We start from the raw sequence: 22,017 nt of genomic DNA, 5'->3' as shown, positions 1-22,017 counted from the left end.
CTTGGAGGGAATGGAGGTAGGCTGCGCGGCTCGGCGCGCGCCAGCTACACGAAATCGGTAGCCTTGCGCGCGCCGATCCAGGATTTTAGCAGATACGCGCGTATCTGCTAAAATCCCGCGTACTTTTGTTTGCGCCTGATGCGCCTACAAAAGTACGCGAGGGCGCCCTTTTTGTAAATCTACCCCTCAATTCCTTGTGCAGCACACACGCTCACATTTCCATCTGCATGGGACGTACATTTACACACATACTTTCGATTTTGAGAAGATGCGTATAAATGGTTTCTCTGCCCTTACTCTGCTCTGGGAACGGCTCTTTCTCATATGTGAAATGGTACACATGACATTGCTTCCCCACATGACCCCTGGGATAATTTTCAAAAGGCCGATATAAGAGTCTAGAAAGGCATTTTGGGGCGGATTTTCAGAGCCCTGCTCGCGTAAATCCGCCCAAAACCGGGCGGATTTACGCGAGCAGGGCCCTGCGCGCCGGGAAGCCTATTTTACATAGGCCTCCCGGCGCGCGCAGAGCCCCAGGACTCGCGTACGTCCCGGGGTTCTCGGAGGGGGGCGTGTCGGGGGGCGGGGCCGGAGCGCGCGGCGTTGCGGGGGCGTGTCGGCAGCGTTTTGGGGGCGGGTACGGGGCGTGGCTACGGCCCGGGGGCGTGGCCGCGCCCTCCGTACCCGCCCCCAGGTCGCGGCCCGGCGCGCAGCAGGCCCGCTGGCGCGCGGGGATTTACGTCTCCCTCCGGGAGGCGTAAATCCCCCGACAAAGGTAAGGGGGGGGTGTAGACAGGGCCGGGTGGGTGGGTTAGGTAGGGGAAGGGAGGGTAAGGTGAGGGGAGGGCAAAGGAAAGTTCCCTCCGAGGCCGCTCCGATTTCGGAGCGGCCTTGGAGGGAACGGGGGGAGGCAGCGCGGCTCGGCGCGCGCAGGCTATACAAAATCGATAGCCTTGCGCGCGCCGATCCAGGATTTTAGTGGATACGCGCGGCTCCGCGCGTATCTACTAAAATCCAGCGTACTTTTGCTTGAGTCTGATGCGCAAGCAAAAGTAGGCTGATCGCGCTTCTTTTAAAATCTACCCCTTTATGAGTATATATGCTGTTGAAAATTCACTCCTAAGTGAGCACAACTAGTCTGGGATATATTTTCAGTAGGTGGCATCACCCAAATCATCCAGCCTGTCTAAATATAGGAAATCTGTTTCTATCTCTGTCTTTGTGCACATTCTATATATGCAAGAGAGATACCTGCATTATAATCATGGCAAAACTGATTTTTTTGTAACATTTTTCAAAATTTTCTCTGTTAGAATCTAGTAAATTTTTAACTGCAGAATATGAGAATTTGTCAAACGTCTGATGGAAATCAGACATACCAGTAAAATTTCAACAAATTAATTTGTTTAGATTATAAAAGGTAAGTGGCATTCCAATCACATCCACCTAGTAAGCTACATTAAAAGTTATTTTCTCAGGGATTCAGACTTTTAGTATGCACCACCAAAACATTAGTTAGGTAAACAGTGGAGTGTCTCAGGGATCTGTACTTGGACTGGTGCTTTTTAATATGTTTATAAATGATCTGGAAAGGGGTATGACAAGTGAGATGATCAAATTTGTGGATGACACAAAATTATGCAGAGTAGTTAAATCTCAAGTGGATTGTGATGAATTGCAGGAGGACCTTGCAAGACTGGAAGACTTGGCTTTCAAATGACAGATGAAATTTAATGTAGATAAGTGCAAAGTAATGCATATTGGGAAAAATAACCCATGCTATAGTTACACAATGTTAGGTTCTATCTTAGGTTCTTTCCCAGGAAAGAGACTAGGCATCATAGTGGCTAAAACATTGAAATCGCTGGCTCAGTGTGCTGTGGCGATCAAAAAAGCAAACAGAATGTTAGGAATTATTAGGAAGGGAATGGTGAATAAAACGGAGGATGACATAATGCCTCTGTATCGCTCCATGGTGAGACCAGACCTTGAATACTGTGTGCAGTTCTGGTCACTGCATCTCAAAAAGTATATAATTACACTGGAGAAAGTGCAGAGAAGGGCGACCAAAATGATAAGGGGCAAGGAACGGCTACTCTGAGGACAGGCTAAAGAAGTTAGGGCTGGTCAGTTTGAAGAAGAGATGACTGAGGGGGGATATGATAGAAGTCTACAAAATCATCAAAGGACTTGAACAAGTTAATGTAAATCGGTTATTTACTCTCTGAGATAATAGAAGGACCAGGGAGCACTCCATGAAGTTAGCAAGTAGCTCATTTAAAACAAATTGAAGAAAAATGTTTTTCACTCAGCACATATTTAAGCTCTGGAACTCATTGCCAGAGGATGTGGTTTCAGCAATCAGTGTAACTTGGTTTAAAAAAGGTTTGGATAAATTCCTAGAGAAAAAAATCCAAAAAATTGCTATTATGGTAATTAATAAGCAATTGTAGCTTGTGATTTATCTAATGTTTGGGTACTTGCCAGGTACTTGTGACTTGGATTGGCCACTGCTGGAAAAGGATACTGGGCTTGATGGACCCTTGGTCTGACCCAGTATGGCATGTTCTTATGTTCTGAACTTCTTATGCTCTTATTAGTTTCTCCACTATGACACTCAAAGTGATTGCTAAGCCTATCAGAATGGCAGGAGCTCTGCACCAGCTTCAGATAAGCTTAGGAGGGACTACAACCATAGGGTAGGCAAGGTATGCAGTACCTGGTAGAAATCCTAGAGGCTTCAGGGGGAAATAGCTTTTAATGTAATAGTTCTCACTTCTTCTAGGTGCACTATACTGTATTTCAGCACTATTCACCTGCATGCAGCATTTCAATCTACTCAGCTTTTTCTAGTCAACTAGTTTGACATGCAATACCACTACAGAGATCTAGCATGCCATTTATTTGACTTAATCTCATCAGTGGAACGCTCCTGGATAGTGTATACATATATACACACACACACTGCAGGAACATTGTTTCTTGAAAAATTTAAAGCATCCTCATAACACTGAGCAAAGCTTCCCTCTTCCCAAGGAGCCAAATGTTTTGTAAGGAAATATGTCCTAACAGTTCTTATTCTTTGAAAGGTTCTTCATAGTGAAGTTGAACTATAAAAAAAAACAATTAAAATTCTATAGCAAATGTAAGCAGAGCCCCTGTGCAAAGAATAAAGTATTTCATTGCCATCAAAACTGAGGATTGTTATACCATGGACAACGACCTGAACAATGAACCTGATTTACTTGTGTAGGTCTACCTCACACACAGTATTCATTTACCTTTGGTATGCCAGAAGTGTCGAGCCAGTTATGGTAGATAGCTTCAACGGACAGTTCACATCTTAAAAAAGAAACAAACATTAATTACAGATGCTTGACTAAAACGTATCTCATTAAGAAATGAACATCTATAAACCTTTTATGGAAAGATTCTTTAAAAAGTCAGGACTACAAGCTTGTAGACTAAACAGTGCTTTTAACCCCATTATGACAAGTTCTCTGTAATAGAATACCAGAGGTAGCACCTGTAAAGAAAGAACAGATGGCACTTTATATGCTGTTTTGTAAAAGTGACCTGATTAATTTATTGCTTATGAAAGCTGGCAGACAAAGCTAAATTAAGTATAAAAAGGAACTGCAAGATATGTGTATGTGAGTGCTTGTGGAGTGTTTACTCTTCTTGACACTGTCACACTGCAACAGGAGTTAACCCAAAGTGGCAGTTGTGTTTTGAATTGGAAATTAGTTAAAAATAAAATGGGATACTGTAGTGATTTACCAGTAAATTGGAAGAAGAAAAGATATATTTCATAAGAAAATGAAATTGCAAACTAAAATAATCATAGCTTCTTTCTTGTGTTATTGGTTTTGTTTTGTTATTTTTACAATACTTACAAGATCCAAAACAAACCTATTATAATGCCATGCATTGGTTCTTTTGTCACATAAAAGGTCTTATTCAAGCTTGTGGTGCACCAAATGTGGCAAAAGAAAAAAATAACTGTGGTCTCACAAATGAAATATGGCAGTGTGGGTAACATTTGGTTGCTATACTGAGAGAGGCAGAATAAGATTTTGCCTTGTATGCAACAGTAAACCTAAAACTGGCAAAGCAGGCCACCAGAGTTGTGAAATAAATGGATAACAGAGTTGGTACATAGGGTTATTGCTGTCCATCTAGTACATATGAAGCTGGCCATAGATCTGAATAAATCTTCCTCTAGTTGTGGGTTTTTTTTTTTTAATTCAATGCAATGTGCAGAGGTTTAAAAAAATATATATATGAACCACTGACCATAAGTTATTATAGTCTGGTGAGTCTGAACATTTAAGAAGCATGCTGAATCTATTACAGTGGCTGGGTTAAGAGCATTACTAAATCAGCTATGCCAGGCAAACGAGAAATACTAGAATATATAACCTACTTTCCTTGCTAGTCAAAAATATTATTCCTATTTGCTTTAGCTACTCCAAAGAACAACCTAAGCTTCGGCCTTAAGATATGCAGGGTATTCTTCTGCAGGTTTTTCTCTTAACTGCTGTAGACATATAACCAACCCCCTTTAACAGGGTCTGTGTGCCCCTCAATCAGAACAGGCAAGGCCAGCACAGAGTCAAAGAGCTTCAAAACAATCCCAGGGACAGAAACAGACAAATAAAGTTAGATGAAGAAGTAAATTGAAAACAAGAAGTTCCACTCAGAATTAAAGTCTACTTTCTAAGATGCATGTATCTGTGTGTATGTGGTTTGTGCATATGCATGGATCTGATTAAAATAGCCGTGTCAGAGTCCAGTGTCCCCCTGGCATGTACTGACAATTTGGTGTGGATCGGACACCAAATAAAAAAGCTCTTAGGGAGACGCACATAACATTGCACTCATAAGCCTTCATCCTCAACAGCCATATATCTCCAGAGATCTGGGAAAAGAAAAGGTAGGACAGAAAAAAACTGGAGACTAACAGAGGCTCTCATCAGACAAAGAGAGAGAGAGAGAGAGAGGAGGCACACTAAACATGGAAGGAATGACGACCTAAGTGAGTGGGATGCTACTTGAGGACTAGCCTCCAGACACTAAGGAATGAGTTAAAGGGCTACAAACTTAGCTGGGCTGCATTAGTAGAATAGATGGCTAATAGCCAGTGATAGCTTGAGGTGAGCTAGATTTTGATTTATTGTTTGTTGGAAAGTGCTATGACCTGAATTATCTAAACAGAAAGCAGGTAGTCTTGAGAAATAAAAAGATCTCTAAGCACAAATATGCAAAAAACCCTTGAGGGGTCTGTTTCACTGTTTAGGGCTGAGGTGAATAACCAAGAGCCCAGGTGTACGGGTGACAGGATAAGGCACCTGAAGAACCCTTCACATACGGTATCAGAAAGAATGTAGCAGCGGTCACATGATGTGCTGGCACTGAGAGGTTGTGGGATTGTGCTGCTCCCACCTTCATGATTTAATTTATCTCCAGAACTCTATTATCTGGCGATCCTCGTTGCAATAAGGCTGAGAAGGTAGTTTAAAACAAATCTCTGCTCATGATGTGGGGTGAGAGTAGCCTTCCAGCATAGAACTTGTAGAAAATATGCGTTGGAGAAAGTGGCCTGAATGGAGGAGACAGCCTCTGAAGATGAAAATATGGCGGACACCACAATTCCCACTGAAACCGAGATTCCTACTGAAATTGTGGAGGCAATCAAAGCGGTTATGCAACAACTCGGAGAAAAGATACATACCAGCCTAGATGTTAAGCTTGAAGCGGTGGTGGATCAAGTAACACAGCTAGTGTCTGCAGTGGAGAAAACGATGGCTCGACTGGAAAGCATCACGGAGTGCGTTGAAGAGCTGGAGATGTCTCTAACTGCCACAAGGCAGAAGTTAGATGTGCTGGAACGATGCATAAGGCGGCTCTTGAGACAGGATGATTTTGAAAACTGGAATCGTTGCAATAATATCAGATTGGTGGGTCTCCCTGAATGGACCGAAGGAGTTGATGCGGTTTCATTCTCCACGTGGCTTCTGACTTTACTTACTCTTAACTTTAAGAATGGTCAGGTTAAGAGTGATAGGGCACATTGTACACTTACCCCAGTGCCGAAGGACAATGGCAGGCCTTGAGCAGTTATTGTCTGACTACATAAATATGGAGACAAGTGCCAGATAATCGATGCTATCAAATCAGCAAAAGAGCTTACTTATCAAGGGAAAAGGCTATTTATTCTTCATGATTATTCTGCCGAGCTTCAACGTAAACAGCAAGAAATTGTGGAGATGAAATGAGCATTTAGAGAAAAGGGCCTCACATATGCTATAATATATTTGGATAATTAGAAGCTAACCTATAAGGAGAAGATAACATTCTTTAAGTTGGTATAGGCAGTGGAGTTCCTTGTGTAGATCAACAGAGAGGAGCAGGAAGATCAACGCTAATGCTAACAGAGCTCTGTATCCTTTCTTTTTTAGGAAGTGTGAGTTTGGGAAGTGCTGGTTTCTGGGAATAGGACAGGAGCAATATTGGCAACTCAGCAATGTATTATCTGGAGGGTATTTTGTATTTTATATTGAATTGCTGCATTTGACTTTGTACAATTTATTAAGTTTCAGTTCCTTTTGCAATATGGAGGGGTGGGAGGGTTATAGTTCTTCCATTCAGATGGATGGGAAGATCAGAAAGGAGTGGGGCAAGGAGCTAGAGGGGTGTACTCTTCTGTTATTATTTTTCTTGCCACATTTTGTTCAGCTGCTGCCCGCTGTTCTGTCATCTGGGTTACACTCCCTTCCAGCAGATGATGGTGGGAGCCATGAGATGTCAGCGTGGTGACCGTGAATACATCTATTGCATATCACAGCAGAATCAGGAAATGATCAGTGTGCCACGAGGATGGGCAAGCAACGAAACATTAAGGAGGTGGGATTTGAGTGGGGGGCTGTTTTTCTGATAACAGTGGAATTGGGAGGGGAAGAGGTGGGTGGGAGAGGAGGGAAGGAAGGAGGTTGGACAGGAGAAGAGGTGTGGGAAGAATGGGTGTTTTATGGTTGTGTTGCTGTTAGGGGGAAGCCGACGGGTCCTGGTGGTTCCCTCACATTTGTTTGCATTTGTTCTTGAAGAATGGGGTTGATGTGGCATTGTGAATACCTCATTAGGGTGCTCATTGAGGAACCACTGTCTGTGGTTGGACTGATGGATAGATGGGGGTGTAGGGGCAAGTTTTTGTGGGGTTAGTTTGGTTTTACCTAATAAAACTTCCAAAAGCACACACACTTTGGTACAGTACAATCAGATTTCTGGCACTGTCAAAACAAGTATGCATGAGAAAGATTGTAAATATTGCTTGGGACAGCATGGATTATGGTTAATCCTATAGTTCAATTTATCTCATTAAATGTGTGGGGAATTAGTACTCTGATTGAAGAAGCAGAATTTTGGGATATCTGAAGAAAAGAGGGGCTCAGATTGCACTACTACAGAAATATGCTTCACTGACGTAGAACATGCCAAATTAGCTAGAAAGTGGGTGGTAGTAGAGCAACTTGTATTCTTAGACACAAATCCCTCCCCTTGGGGATAGAGACAGTATTAAAGGATTCCAATGGGAGATTTGTTCTTCTGGAATGTTCCCTGTATAACAATTAGCATTCAACAATCTAACAATTCTGCTCCTGTGGCTCAAATATTATAATGTTTGACGCGGCAAAGACAGATACAGCTTACATTGAAGCTGTCAAAAGCACGTAAGAGACTCTTAGCGAGTCCACAGCAATCAGGCTAATGAAAGCTTAAGCCGTTCATTCAAGACATCCTGAAGCTCCCTGAAGAAGGAGTGTTGCACACTCCGAAACCCTGCAGAGTTGGAGGATCTACTTCAGGACTCAGATAAGTGCACCTTATGATTTGATTTGTGCACTATCCTACATTCTATATAGCCAAGCAATCTTGAGCCTATATGAAAAATCTTGGGGTGAGGAATGACCGATGATTAAACTGGATATCGTGCTTTAAGGCTTCATAAAATATTCATAGCCTGTCGCACCACACATACCAGGTCTCAGTGTCACTATAGGCTTCAATTATAAGCCAGTGATAAGACACATATGATGGTCATCCATATCCTCCATACAATAAAAAAATTATAATATTTGAGCCACAGGAACAGAATTGTTAGATTGTTGATTGTTTCAAAGTTTCTGCTCCTTACAGGGGTTTATAAATTCTTGTTTAACAATTAGCATTAGCATGTGTTTATGGCCCGAATGAGAGGCAAAGGGAATTTTACATTCAGCTGTTGGGGGTATTAGAAAATGTGTCTGGACCCAGTGAATGATAGATCTTCACAAATACAGTCTATGGGCCAAGCAGAAGCCCTTTAGAGGCTAATAATGAGGTTGAGGCTTGTGGATGTGTGGAGGGAGCAAAATCCTATAGGAAAGGACTTCATCTGCTTTTCACAGCACCACAAAACTTACAGTTGTATTGACTTCTTTCTCTGTACCAGACCCCTTCTTCATATGGCTGACCCAGCAGATGTTCTGCGAGATTTTATCTCAGATTATAGTTCAATTCCCCTCCATTACAGCTGTTTCAACCTGTGAGAACAGGTAAAAAATGTTGAGATTACTTACCTGATAATCTCCTTTTCCTTAGTGTAGACAGATGGACTCAGAACGAATGGGATAGTATCCGCGTGCTAGCAGTTGGAGACGGATCTGACGTCAGCACGGGGGTATATATATCCCCACAGGAAGCGTAGCAACTCAGTAATCTTCCTTGCAAAAGCTGTTATGGAAATGTGTACTGACGCTCAGTGAAAAGTGAAAACAGGATTCCCCTGACCGATTGATAGTAGCTGGAGACCGCCAGCATTCACAACCGGAAAGCGTTGACACCTGGTAGAGTGTATGCTCTTATGAAACCGAAGACATGGCTTACCTTGAATCGGTGAAACCCATGTACACAGGCAGCTGGGCGGGATGCTGAGTCCATCTGTCTACACTAAGGAAAAGGAGATTATCAGGTAAGTAATCTCAACATTTCCTGGCGTGTAGCCAGATGGACTCAGAACGAATGGGATGTACAAAAGCTTTACTCCCAGCCTGGGCGGGAGGTTGCCTGAGGACCATGTAGGACCGCCCTCGCAAATGCTGTGTCCTCCCTGGCCTGGACATCCAGATGGTAGAACCTGGAGAAGGTATGGAGGGAGGACCACGTCGCCGCTTTACAGATTTCTGCAGGCGACAGCAGCCTGGATTCAGCCCAGGATGTTGCTTGTGCTCTGGTAGAATGAGCCATGACTTGTAGAGGCGGAGACTTCCCGGCTTCTACGTAAGCTGCTCTGACAACTTCTTTAAGCCAGCGGGCAATGGTGGGCTGCGAGGCCTCTTCACCTTGCTTCTTCCCGCTGTGCAGGACGAACAGATGGTCCGTCTTTCGTAGTTGTTGTGTCACTTCCAGATATCTGGGCAGCAATCTGCCAATGTCGAGATGGCGCAATAAACGCCCTTCTTCAGATTTCTGCAAACCTGCTGTGGTAGGCAAGGATATAGTCTGATTAAGGTGAAACTGGGAAACCACTTTAGGTAAAAAGGAGGGAACCGTGCAAAGATGGATAGCCTCAGGAGTGATACTGAGAAATGGATCACGGCAGGACAGTGCTTGTAGCTCTGAGATGCGGCGGGCTGAACATACCGCCAACAAGAACACCATCTTCAAGGTTACAGACCGGAGAGATAGGCCCCGAAGGAGTCTAAAGGTGGACCCCGCGAGGAAATCCAAAACAAGGTTGAGGTTTCCCAAAGGCACAGGCCACTTCAGTGGCGGACGAATATGCTTGACTCCGTGCAGGAAGCGATAAACATCTGGGTGCATGGCGATGGTCTTGCCATCCCTCCTGGGACCATAGCAAGACAGCGCAGCCACCTGAACCTTGATGGAGTTGAGGGAGAGACCCTTCTGAAGTCCATCCTGCAGGAAATCCAACACAATAGGGATTGTGGTCGCATGTGGATTGGTGCCATGAGTGTTGCACCCTGCTTCGAATCCTCTCCAGATGCGAATGTAGGTGAGGGATGTGGAAAACTTGCGAGCTCGGAGAAGTGGTGGGCTCCGAGTAACCTCCTTTCTTCAGTCTAGCCCTCTCAATGGCCAGACCGTAAGAGAGAATGGAGCTGGATCCTCGTGGAGGATGGGGCCTTGACGTTGAAGGTCCCGGAGAGGAGGCAGGCGAAGAGGTTCCCCTGCCAGTAGTCTTCACACGTCCGCGTATCAGGGTCTTCTTGGCCAGTCTGGTGCCACTAGAAGAACTAGGCCCCGGTGTTTCTGAATCTTGTGGATGATGGCGCCCAGCAGAGGCCATGGAGAAAAGGCGTATAGCAGAGTCCCTGGAGGCCACGGTTGAACCAGGGCATCGATTTCGTGGGAGAACGGATCGCGCTTGCGTCTGAAGTATCTAGGTACTTGAGCAATGGACTTGTCCTGAAGATTCGCCTCCGCCCAAACCATCAGTGGGTCGATCTCCAGAGATACCTGTCGGCTTCTGGTTCCGCCCTGACGGTCGATGCATGCCACCGTGGTGGCGTTGTCGGACATCATTCTGACTGCTCTGTTCTTCAGTCTGTGCGCAAATCGAGAAAAAATTAAAGTAGTCTTGGAAAGCACGCTCAACTAGCGTGCAGGCACTCCAAACTGCTTTGGAGACGGAAATTACTGAGTTGCTACGCTTCCTGTGGGGATATATATACCCCCGTGCTGACGTCAGATCCGTCTCCAACTGCTAGCACGCGGATACTATCCCATTCATTCTGAGTCCATCTGGCTACACGCCAGGAAATGGCACCTTAATACATCCTTGTTTAGGCAGAAATCTTTTTGTGCCATGATTATTAATGCAATAAAGGAATTCCATGAGATCCAAGATAGAGGGAGTACTCTCCTGTCCTCTTGAGGGAGATGTTGAAAACTGTCCTCAGAGGAAAAATAATTAGCTATTCTACGCGCCAAAAAAGGGAAAGAAAAAACAAGAGATCTTATTAGAGAGGCACATTGGACTGGTGAAAAAGAAACACAAAGAAATGGTCTCTTATAGGACATAATGGGAAATGGGAAAAATGTAGAGCAGACCTTAAGAGACTTCAGCTAGAGGATACTGAGCGGGGTATATGGTATACACTTCAAAGAATATATGAACATGGGAATAGGACAGGTGCAATGTTGGCAAGCCTGCTTAGACATGTGATGTAACAGACTTTAAAACAGGGATGAGTAGAAGTGATGGAAAAATCACATACTTTTTAAAGGAAATAAGTGATCGATATCAATTGTTCTTTTCAGATGGGTCTGTTACGGAGGACCAAGTTTTAAAATACTTGGATGAAGTGCATCTCCTGAAACTTACCGATAGAGAGAGAAGCTGTGGGGGGGGGGGGGGGGGGGGGGCCCTACACTATGGAGGAGATACAACAGGCAGTGGGGGGAAGGAGGGTCTACTGGGGAATAAAATTCTAGGCCCAGACAGATACTCCACAGAATCTTATAAGAAATGTATGCAGGAACTAGTGGTACCATTAAAACAGGACCTTGATTATCTACAAATTCATACGAAGGAGACTGGACGTCTTACAGATGCTAATATGGTACTTATACATAAGAAGGGGTGCGATAGTTTAGAACCCGAGGGCTATCAACCAATCTTTTTATTGACTGCAGATATTAAAGAACTAGCAAAGATTCTACAATTGAACCTTGAAAAATGTATGGGGGACTTGATTGGCATAGACCAAACGGGCTTTGTTAAGGGATGTGCCTCAGTTAACAACACTCGTAAGCTTTTTGATATTATAGTGCTCGCAAAGAAAGACAAAATCCCAGGCTAGATGCAGAAAAAGCCTTTGATAGGCTTTCTTGGCCTTTTCTATTTGCTGCTTTGAACAAATATGAATTAGAATGGATACAGGCACTTTACATACAGCTTAAAGCTAGAATTTTAACAACTGTAAGCCTGTCAGTCTATATTTCTATTCAAAAGAGTATGAGGCAGGGGTGTCCCCTATCGCCACGCCTGTTTGATCTGGCAGTGGAAGTTCTGGCACAAAAGGTATGTATGGATCCTGAGGTACAGGGCTTCTCTGTGGAGGGTAAATCACACATTGTTCCTCTGTATGTGGACAATGTGTTGATTTTCTTATCCAACCCTTCAAAGTCTGGACCAAGGTTGTTGCAGTTGCTGGATACGTTTGGTGGTGTAGCCTGATAGAAAGTCAATCACCAAAAGTCAGATTTCTTTCCTGTTGGTACCTGCACTATGAACAATATACTGAGATGCTTCTTGTCCTTTAAGAGAGCATGATCATATACCAAGTACCTAGAGATTTGTGTGCCAAGTAAAATGGGAGATTTGCATAAACTTAATTATGCTCCACTTTTTACTACCCTCCAGAGGGAACTGCGAGAGTGAAGAGGGCAATTTTTATCCTGGGTAGGTAGAATTAATGTTAAGATGAAAGTGTTACTATGTTTGTTTTACCTGTTCCAGCATGTGCCTTGTTAACTTCCGCGTAGTTTCTTTGTAAATGTAAAATTTTTATGGCGTGATCACCCTGCCCCTGTAGGGCTTCAGAACTTGAGGCAACATAAAGTGGCTGGGGGGATGTCTTTCCCTGATTAGCAGGCCTATTTTTGTTCTGCACAAATTGCAGAGGTATATAAATGGATGCAAATGGATACAAATATTCCTTGGTACTCTCTGGAGAGAGAATTAGCGGGAGGACAAGATTTAGTCTCCTTTATTCTGCAACACTTGCTGTCCCAAGCGAGCCAGAAGGCGAGTTGTGACTGCCCTTTGATTGCCTGCACAATTAAAACATGGAGGTCTATATGTAAAAGTCTAGGGACTTGAGAGGGGGGGGGGGGTCCCCTCCCCCCTTCTCTCTTCTTTGTGGAGTAATCCAGCCCTGACTGTGCACTCCTTTTAGTGCAGATGCTAAGCGATGGTAGGAGGAGGGGGGCACACTTCTTAAGGCAAATGTATGATAAAGGGGTTATTAAACCTTTGGCAAAGTTGCAAGAAGACTTTGATATTCCTGGCCAGACGGTAGTGTATTGTGAGAATATTATGCAGGGTTCTTGTTAAATGGTGGTGGGAGGGGTGGAGTTGGGCAGAGCCATCACCGGTTGAGGTAATATTTACACAGGAAGAACCACTATGGAAAATCTGTTCTATAGTTTATAGAGCTATCATGCAGACTCATTTTCTGGTGAACCTTCTCTCTGGGTGGAGACACAGTGGTGTGAAGATTTAGGGATTACTATTGATAAAAAATAGCTGGAGCAAGATATGGAAGAATGCATATAGGACATTATTATGTGTACATAGGGCAGAATTAATGATGAAACTCTTATTGCATTGTTATAGGTATCCTCTCTTTTATAATACATTTTCCCCTGGGTTGTCCCATTGTGTTGGAGGGTGTGTGGCTAAAGTGGTACATATTTGCATGCTTGGTAGGAATACTCCGATGTACAGACATTCTGGCTGAGGATGGGACGTCTATTAAGTCAGATATTAAATACTAAAGTGACAATGACTCCAGAAATATGTTTGTTAGGGCTGTGGGAAGACCGGGCAATGAGCAGATATAAAAAACTTTTTGCTCAACATCTTATTCATGCAGCCTGATTTTCCATTGCAACAAGGTGGAAATCGCTTATTCTTGAAGATTGGCGAGGTCACATCATTGCTGTGGTGGAAAGGTAGATCTATATCAGGGGTCGGGAACCTATGGCTCGCGAGCCAGATGTGGCTCTTTTGATGGCTGCATCTGGCTCGCAGACAAATCTTTAATAAAAAAGTAAAAATCTAACAAAACCCCCACCCTCCTGACGCCCCCCAAGACCTCCAAATTAATTTACTACAACCCCCCACCCTCCTGACCCCCCCAAGACCTGCCAATAGTCCCTGGTGGTCCAGCGGGGGTCCAAGAGCAGTCTGGGAGCGATCTCCTGGACTTGGGCTGTCGGCTGCCAGTAGTCAAAATGGCGCCGACGGCCCTTTGCCCTCACTATGTCACTGGGGTCGACCAATGGCGGCGGTAGTCCCTGTGACATAGTAAGGGCAAAGGACCGTCAACGCCATTTTGATTACTGGCAGCCGACGGCCCTTTGCCCTTACTATGTCACAGGGGCTACCGCCGCCATTGGTCGACCCCAGTGACACAATGAGAGCAAAGGGCCGTCGGCGCCATTTTGACTACTGGCAGCCAACAGCCCAAGTCCAGGAGATCGCTCCCGGACCCCCAGGGACTTTTGGCATGTCTTGGGGGGGTCAGGAGGGTGGGGGGTTGTAGTAAATTAATTTTGGAGGGGGGTGTCAGGAGGGTTGGGGGTTTTGTTAGATTTTTACTTTTTTATTAAAGATTTGTCTGCGAGCCCTGGACCCCCGCTGGACCACCAGGGACTTTTGGCAGGTCTTGGGGGGTTGTAGTAAATTAATTTTGGAGGTCTTGGGGGGCATCAGGAGGGTGGGGGGTTTTGTTAGATTTTTACTTTTTTATTAAAGATTTGTCTGCGAGCCCTGGACCCCCGCTGGACCACCAGGGACTTTTGGCAGGTCTTGGGGGGGTCAGGAGGGTGAGGGGTTGTAGTAAATTAATTTTGGAGGTCTTGGGGGGCATCAGGAGGGTGGGGGTTATAGTAAATTAATTTTGGAGGTCTTGGGGGGTGTCAGGAGGGTGGGGGCTTGTAGTAAATTAATTTTGGAGGTCTTGGGGGGTGTCAAGAGGGTGGGGGGTTTTGTTAGATTTTTACTTTTTTTATTAAAGATTTGTCTGTGAGCCCTGGACCCCCGCTGGACCACCAGGGACTTTTGGCAGGTCTTGGGGGGGGGGGGGGGGATCAGGAGAGTAGGGGGTTATAGTAAATTAATTTGGTAGGTCTTGGGGGGGGTCAGGAGGGTGGGGGGTTGTAGTTAGTATGGCTCTCACGGAATTACATTTTAAAATATGTGGCGTTCATGGCTCTCTCAGCCAAAAAGGTTCCCGACCCCTGATCTATATGATACAGGACAATATGGCTTTTTATGATAAAGTGCGGGAGAGCTACTGGGAATTCTATAATTCAGCATATATATAATTTGACATGTTTTATTCTATTTTTTTTGTTCTTGTGCTTTTTGGATTCAAACTGTGAAATTGGTATTCACTGTATCTGGAGTGTTGTACTGCTCTTGGATTTATAAATAAAGAATTAAAAAAAAAGGATATAGCAGTGTGCAAAGGGTCAAGAGAAGGTCAGACATTTTTCCAGAGGACCCCTAAGGAGCCCAATTCTCTGGGAGAGCCAAGTAAGGATATCAAGGATCTAGCTGTTTGATGGTGAATGGAGTATTCTGAAAAAAGAAAAAATTTGTGAGGTCTTCATCCCTCTTCCCCTTTCGACATGTTTTTCTTTCTTCCTCTCCCCCCATCACTTTGTTTGGTGAGCTGCACTTGGGGGTCTCTGTTTTCTCTCTTTCCCTTTTTAGGAGGAAAAGAGGGAACCCAAAGTAATTAATTTAATTTATTTATTTAAACATTTTTATATACCGATGTTCGTATGGACATCACATCAGTTTACATAAAACGAAAGTGAAGAGGAGGAAAAGAAATCAGAGTAAGGAAGTTACATTATAACGAATAACTGAATAAATAAAGGAGGAGTAGAGTAGAGAAAAGGATAGAGTAAAGCAGAAAGAAGGGGGGGAGAGGTTAGAGGAACAGGTAACTGGTTGAACAAAAACAAAGAATAAACTCAAGGAAGAATATGTACAGTGGAAGAGAGGGAGAAGTCATATAATGAGAAGTCACATAATGAGTAAAATGAATAGCGAAGTAGTAGCACTTCGCTATTCATTTCTGCATCAGCTGATCCAGTAACAGCAGCAGGCCAAACAGCAACTAGCAAATCAACAGAAGACAATCCTGCAAGTGTTATAGCAGTTGTCACAAACTCCTCTAACCTCTCATGGAAGCCAGTCAATCTCGTCGTGTCCTTGGATTATGAGGCTCTTTAGTAAAGTGCAAGTCTTTCTAGTGATGCTTCAGAGTTGTCTAGTCATCAGATTGGCCCAGAAGACAGTGAACAGTCTACTTAACCTCATACTTCAGGAAGAAATACAAGCAGCCTCTCAAGCCTTGCCAGAGATCTCAGAAAAAGATTTTTAAGAAGTGAAAGGGGTTATCTTGGACTACTTATGTATCACCCTAGAGTTCTACTAGAGGAGGTTCCAAATGCTCTACTTTGACTCCTATCTTGACTGCAGATCTTAGTGCGGCAATTGAGAGATGCCTGCTGGCACTGACTAAGACCCAGTGAATGGTCAGTAGAAGAAGTAGACTATGCCATCATCCTTTAATATTTCCTCAAAGTCTTGCTCATCATCAAGCTGTCTTCCAAATGATGAAAGCCATAAAACTGACAGAGGAGATTTTGGATGCAGAGACAGCTGCCCAGCTTTCAAACATTACAGACCACCAGCCTCCCTCATCCAACTATCTTGTGAGGGGAAAAGAGGAGTTCTCTCTCAGCAGAACTCTTGTAGTGTAGATCCACTTTACTAAAGGCTATTCAGAGGGTAAGAAATCACCCTGACAAGAAAAAGAGGAGAGTTAGTTTACCAGGGAGATTCAGTCTAGTGTGGAGCTGGTTATCTGGAGATGTGGGATTCCTCAGCCAGAGGATCCTATTCTATCCATAGGTAGTTGGGGATTGAAAGCAAGACTGCCCCTTTTTGGACTGTTCCTTAGTAGAGCTGTGCCTGATGAAAACTAAGTGGGCCCAGAGGGGAGGAGGGATGGGCGGCCACATGCATGATGTTACCAACAGAAATAGAAAGTGAGACAACTGAAACCCTAATTGATTATCAGAGTGGGTAAATGATGGTGTACTCAGCCCTTAAATAATGCAGTTAAGGAGGGCTTGCAGTTCGGTTGCTATAAACTGTGAGCATAGGAATATGAAAGAATACATAGGGTACGATTAGTACTATGGGGATAGGCTTAATATTGCAAGTGGGGGTAGCTAATGATCTTTCATATCTTCTTGTGATAGTGAGAGACTGGCTGAGCTCTGAAGAGTTACGGAAAGTAAACCATGCATTCTATGAACTCCATCCCAGAGTTTATCACAGATCCCACCCTTAGGAAAAACATTACCCTTGGCTGACCTAGGCTTGTTTACCCCACAAACCTGGATCCATGAGGGAGGTGTTCAGGCTTCTAACAGATTCTCCCCCTTTGAAATGCTATATGGACGGCAGGATCTTAGCTCCTTAAATAAAACTACCCTTTCTAAGAAAGATCAGATTGTCAGGCACAAGAAAAAGAGCTTTTTCTTACATGGGCCCAGATGTCTGGAATCATCTTCCTGCCTCCTTGCATAAACTAGATTACTGTTTAATTTTCAAGAACATGACTAAAATCTTTTGTTTCAATTTAGCTTTTAAGATCTGTGCTGTTAATGATTAGCATGGACAATAGTATGCTGCAATGAGTATATTAATATACTGTGATGAGTATGTGTTTTGCTGAGCTTAGGGTTTTGTTGTGATTGTTATGTGCTTATTTTCTCTGTTTTTATTTGTGTTTTGTTTAATTTTGTTAAATTATATCTATATGATTATGTATGTGCCTTTTGGCTATTGTTATTGACTTAGAGCATTATTTTGAGGCAGGCTAAACTAAAAGAAAAGCCCTGTGGTCTATTAGATATAATAAAAGAAATATGAGATGGAACTCACCCTAGAGCTAGAAGATAAAATGCAGGATTTGCCAGGTGGCCACATTTTCCAAAACATGGGATGCACAAGACAGACAGATTCTTTATTACAACCATCAGGCCTAGTCTTGAGAGTACTAACCCAGAGATAAAGTTCTGTTTCTGTTATTGACAAACCAGAATAAATTATTGGCCAAATGGAAGGGCCTATATGAGGTTCTCTGGAAAACAGGACCTACAGAGTATTAGGCATGTCAACCCAGGAGGAAAGAAGACAAGCAGGTGAATCTGATAAAATCCTAGAAGATGAGAGATGCCCTGACACGGGCACTACAAGAAGACAAAGTAGAACTAGATCTGTTAACACTGGACCCCACTGAAAATTCATGGGGAGTAGGAAAACAATTTGGGCCTCACCATGGAAAACAAATTTAATTAGCATTAGATATAAAACAGGCCTAGAGATAAGATTGACAAAGGTCTTACTGGATTCCAGAAAGTATAAGGGAGACAGTGAAGAAAGGGGTTCAAGCTATGATCAAGCTGGAGGTCATTGATCAGTCAAGGAGTGATTGGTCCAGTCCCATAATCCTAATCCCTATCCCTATGCCTAAATCCAATGATTTGATTCATTTCTGCATTGAATTCTGGAAGATGAACCTTATTTTGAAGTTTGCCTTGGATAGACAAGTTACTGGATCATTTAGGTCAAGTAAATTATATCTCCACCTTAGATTTCATGAAGCAGATTCTGTTATTCAGGTATTCTCATGAAGAAAAACTATTCATTACTCTTTCAGGTCTTTATCAATTTCAGGAACTGTTATTTTATCTATACAGCGCTATGACAGACTTCTAGAATTTTATGGACATAGTACTGAGACCATATCACTTATATTTTGCCATCTACTTGGATGATATCATCATCCATAACTGAAAGCTGCTGGCCTAACAGCTAATCCAGCAAAGTATGTCCTAGCAGGGAAAAAGGCTAAGTACTTGGGCTATATGCTGGGAAAGAGATGGGTAAGACCTCTTATTGTTATGTTCACTGGTCGCAGGAGCCATCCATGACCAGCTGCACTCACACCTCCGATGCACCAGACTTCTTTGCAGCAGAATGCCACCAGTACTTTGCCATCTTTCTTCCCCCATGGGCTGCCTCAAGGCATGCTAAGCTACCTCTTAAAGGGCCCGCAGCAGGAACCCGAACTGCCGGCGCCTCCTGGTGATGTCATGTGGCTGGGTACTTAAGGCTCAGCTGCATACTGTAACACTGCCTCAGCAACGGGTCTTCTATACAGCCTGTGTAGTGTGTATTGCTGTTTCTTCGTTCCTGGTTCCTGTATTTCCAGTCCTTGCCTTGTGTCTCCAGCTTAGCCTTGCTTCATCATTTCAGCTCCGTTTGCCTCATCTCCTTGTCTTCCTTTGGACTGACTTCTGGATCTGACCTTTGCCTGAACATTCATCAATCTTGTTGCTGCCTGCCTCTGACCCTTGCCACATTGGCCATTCTCATTTGCCTCCTGCCTCTGAACCTAGCCTGGCCCTGGATCAACGCCTATGCCTCTGCCACAAAGACTCTCACTTAAGATCTGCCGATCCCCAGAACCCAAAGGCTCAACCCAAGAGGAAAGGTGTTGGTTTAGGTGAAGCTCCTAATCAGCCTCTTTCCTACCTCGCTCTACCAGCTGTAGGTGAGGGATATAGGACTAAGCCAATCTCACCATAGCAGCAAGGGTCCACAGATCTTACACTTATTGATAAGATACAAGCTGTAGCAGTTTGCACTTCCCCTAAGAAACATGCGAGAACCTTCCCAGGCCTCAGCAGCTATTAATGGAAGCCCATTTCCTGGTTCTCCAACCTAGCTACCCACTCAACCGACCTGATCCTGAAGACAGTTCCAAGCCAAGTGGAGTGGACTCCAGTATATGAAGCAGCCTTCTCTACTCTAAAGAAATGTTTATGAGAAAAACTGATTCTCCACAACATGAATTTTGACAAAAATTTCATCCTACAAACAGATGCCTCAGTAGTAGTGAGCTCAGTGTGAGTTCAGAAAAGAGGTGGAAAACACCCATTATAACTCTACCAGAAGCTATTGCGAAGAAAGAAAAACTATTCAGTAACATAAAAGGAATGCCTCATAAACAAGTGGACAATTAAAGGCTAGATATTCAGCCAGCAGATAGCCGGATAAGAAGGACTTATCCGGCTATCTAGCGGCTGCTGAATATCTGGTTATGTTCAGCAGCCAATAGATAGCCGGATAAGTGACTTATCCAACTATCTTTTATCTGGTCAAATTGTGGGCAGGCAATGGACGGATCTGGGTGGCACTACTTAACCAGATAAATTTGTTGTCGATCTGTTGTGCTCTCCTCCAGGAGAGGGAGGAGTTAGCAATCTGTTACCAATCTGCTGCTAGGAGTTAGCGATCTGTTAGAATCTGCTCCCCAGGGGGGCGGAGTTAGCAATCTGAAATAAATCACCCCGCCAAGGGGAGGAGTTGGAAATCTGATATAAGTCCGCTAGGGAGTTGGCAACCAGTTATGGATCACTCCGCCAAAGGAAAGGAGCTAACAATTGTAATACTCCGAGGGCAGAGTTAATGATATGTAGTGGGTTGGCTTCCCACAGAGTGGCAGTCTATATAATACCACTCTAGTAGTGTAAGGTATGAACACAATGTAAATTGGTGAATCCCTGGGCTGATGGCAGATGACAGCGCCCCCAGGAGGATGTCCTGAGAGGGACCACCAGCTAGGCTGGAGTATGGAGATAAACACAGATATTCTTTATTAGACAGGAAGTAGAACCACCAGAGGTGGCAGTAGTGAGCTGATGTGCCCGGCAGAGCTGAAGTCCCTCTGATACTGGAATTGCGGTCTCTGGGTTGCTGAGCTGTAGAGAGAGACTATAGATAGTGAGTAGACAGGGTATGCTGGATACATAACCAGTAGTAGATGATACACTCACAATTGTAGATAATTGTAATGGCTTCTATGCAACAGAGAATCTTCAGTATATTCAGGAACAGGAGCCATAGGCGAGTACTGGTTCCTATATGCAGTCTGGAATGAGAACTCACGAGATCTTTGTATGAGATGGCTTCTGGAATAGAAGAGAGTCTTTGGAGGGTTTTAGGAACATAGGCCCTCGTGGAGTGAGTACCGGTTCCTATCTGCAATAATGACTCACAATCTCCGTACCTGCGATAATGTCTTAGACAGAAGGGAGTCTTCAGAGATTAGGAACATAGGCCCTCGTGGAGCGAGTACCGATTTCTATCTGTAATAGAACTCACAGTGTTCACGTCTGCGATCGCTTCCAGGTAATAAGGAGTCTTCTGAGCATTCAGGGACGTAGGCCCTCGAGGAGCGAGTACTGGATCCCGTCTTAGCAATCTGAAATCAAGAAGAGAGAGCGGGGCCCCCGAGGAACGGGTACCCCTTGGTAAGTTTGTGGAGGCAGAGCAGCGGAGAAAGAATTCCCCTTGGTAAGTCGATTCGTAGTTGCAAGCAAAGACCTTTTAAGTTGGAAGCAGATGACGTCACTACGGGGGGACGCCCCCGAGGTTCGCGCCCTTGCCGGTACAAATTCTGGAGCGCAAGGGCGCGCCCTACGTCATCAGGAACATGGCGGATCCGCAGCGTCAGGCCAGCCCAGGGATTCCAGGGAGAAGCGGCGAGGAGAAGCCGCAGCAGCATCTGTCCGTCAGACCCGAAGGGAGTCGCCACTAAGGTAGATAGGGTGGAGCGAGGGCGAGAACAGGCACGAACGCAACAAAATTATCTGGCTAAGTAACGTTCTTCAGCCTTAGATGGATAACTTATCCACCTAAGTTAGACCTGCTCAATAACAGGTCTAAACTTAGATGGATAATACTTATCCATCTAAGTAGCGATTTGTCTGGGGATATTCAGCAGCAAAGCCATGCTGCTGAATATCCCATCTAAGTTAGCCAGAAATGTCTATCTGGCTAACTTAGATAAATGGACAACTTTTGAATATTGACACCTAAGAGTCTTAGCTAGTACTTACAAGGAAGGCCTTTTACCCTGGTGACCACTCCCCTCGAGAGGTTACAGGGAATTTAAGAAGATAATCTCCTCCTACTACTACTACTATTTAACATTTCTATAGCGCTATTCAACGTACACTGTACAAACAACAAATAAGAGATAAAATCTGCTCTATAGAACTTACGATAAAAATCAAGATAAACATACAGGTCAAGTGACTTGGGGAGTTTCATATAAAATGACAATGGTT

At 44.1% G+C, this 22,017-nt stretch overlaps 1 protein-coding gene across 4 annotated transcripts in view; it reads right to left on the bottom strand.

Moving 5' to 3' along the window:
- The window catches only part of AOPEP (aminopeptidase O (putative)), a 772,742-nt gene that overhangs the window by 334,813 nt on the left and 415,912 nt on the right, over window positions 1–22,017 (bottom strand). For all 4 annotated transcript variants that reach the window (XM_029617464.1, XM_029617473.1, XM_029617484.1 and 1 more), the window contains exon 10: window positions 3,282–3,342. In XM_029617464.1, the coding sequence (XP_029473324.1) occupies window positions 3,282–3,342 (61 nt within the window). The remainder of the gene's footprint in view (window positions 1–3,281; window positions 3,343–22,017) is intronic.

The sequence above is a fragment of the Rhinatrema bivittatum genome, chromosome 1 (assembly GCF_901001135.1).
Source record: "Rhinatrema bivittatum chromosome 1, aRhiBiv1.1, whole genome shotgun sequence".
Lineage (NCBI taxonomy): Eukaryota > Metazoa > Chordata > Amphibia > Gymnophiona > Rhinatrematidae > Rhinatrema > Rhinatrema bivittatum.
The sequence above is the reverse complement of the archived record's forward strand: the minus strand, read 5'-3'. Positions and strand labels throughout refer to the sequence as shown.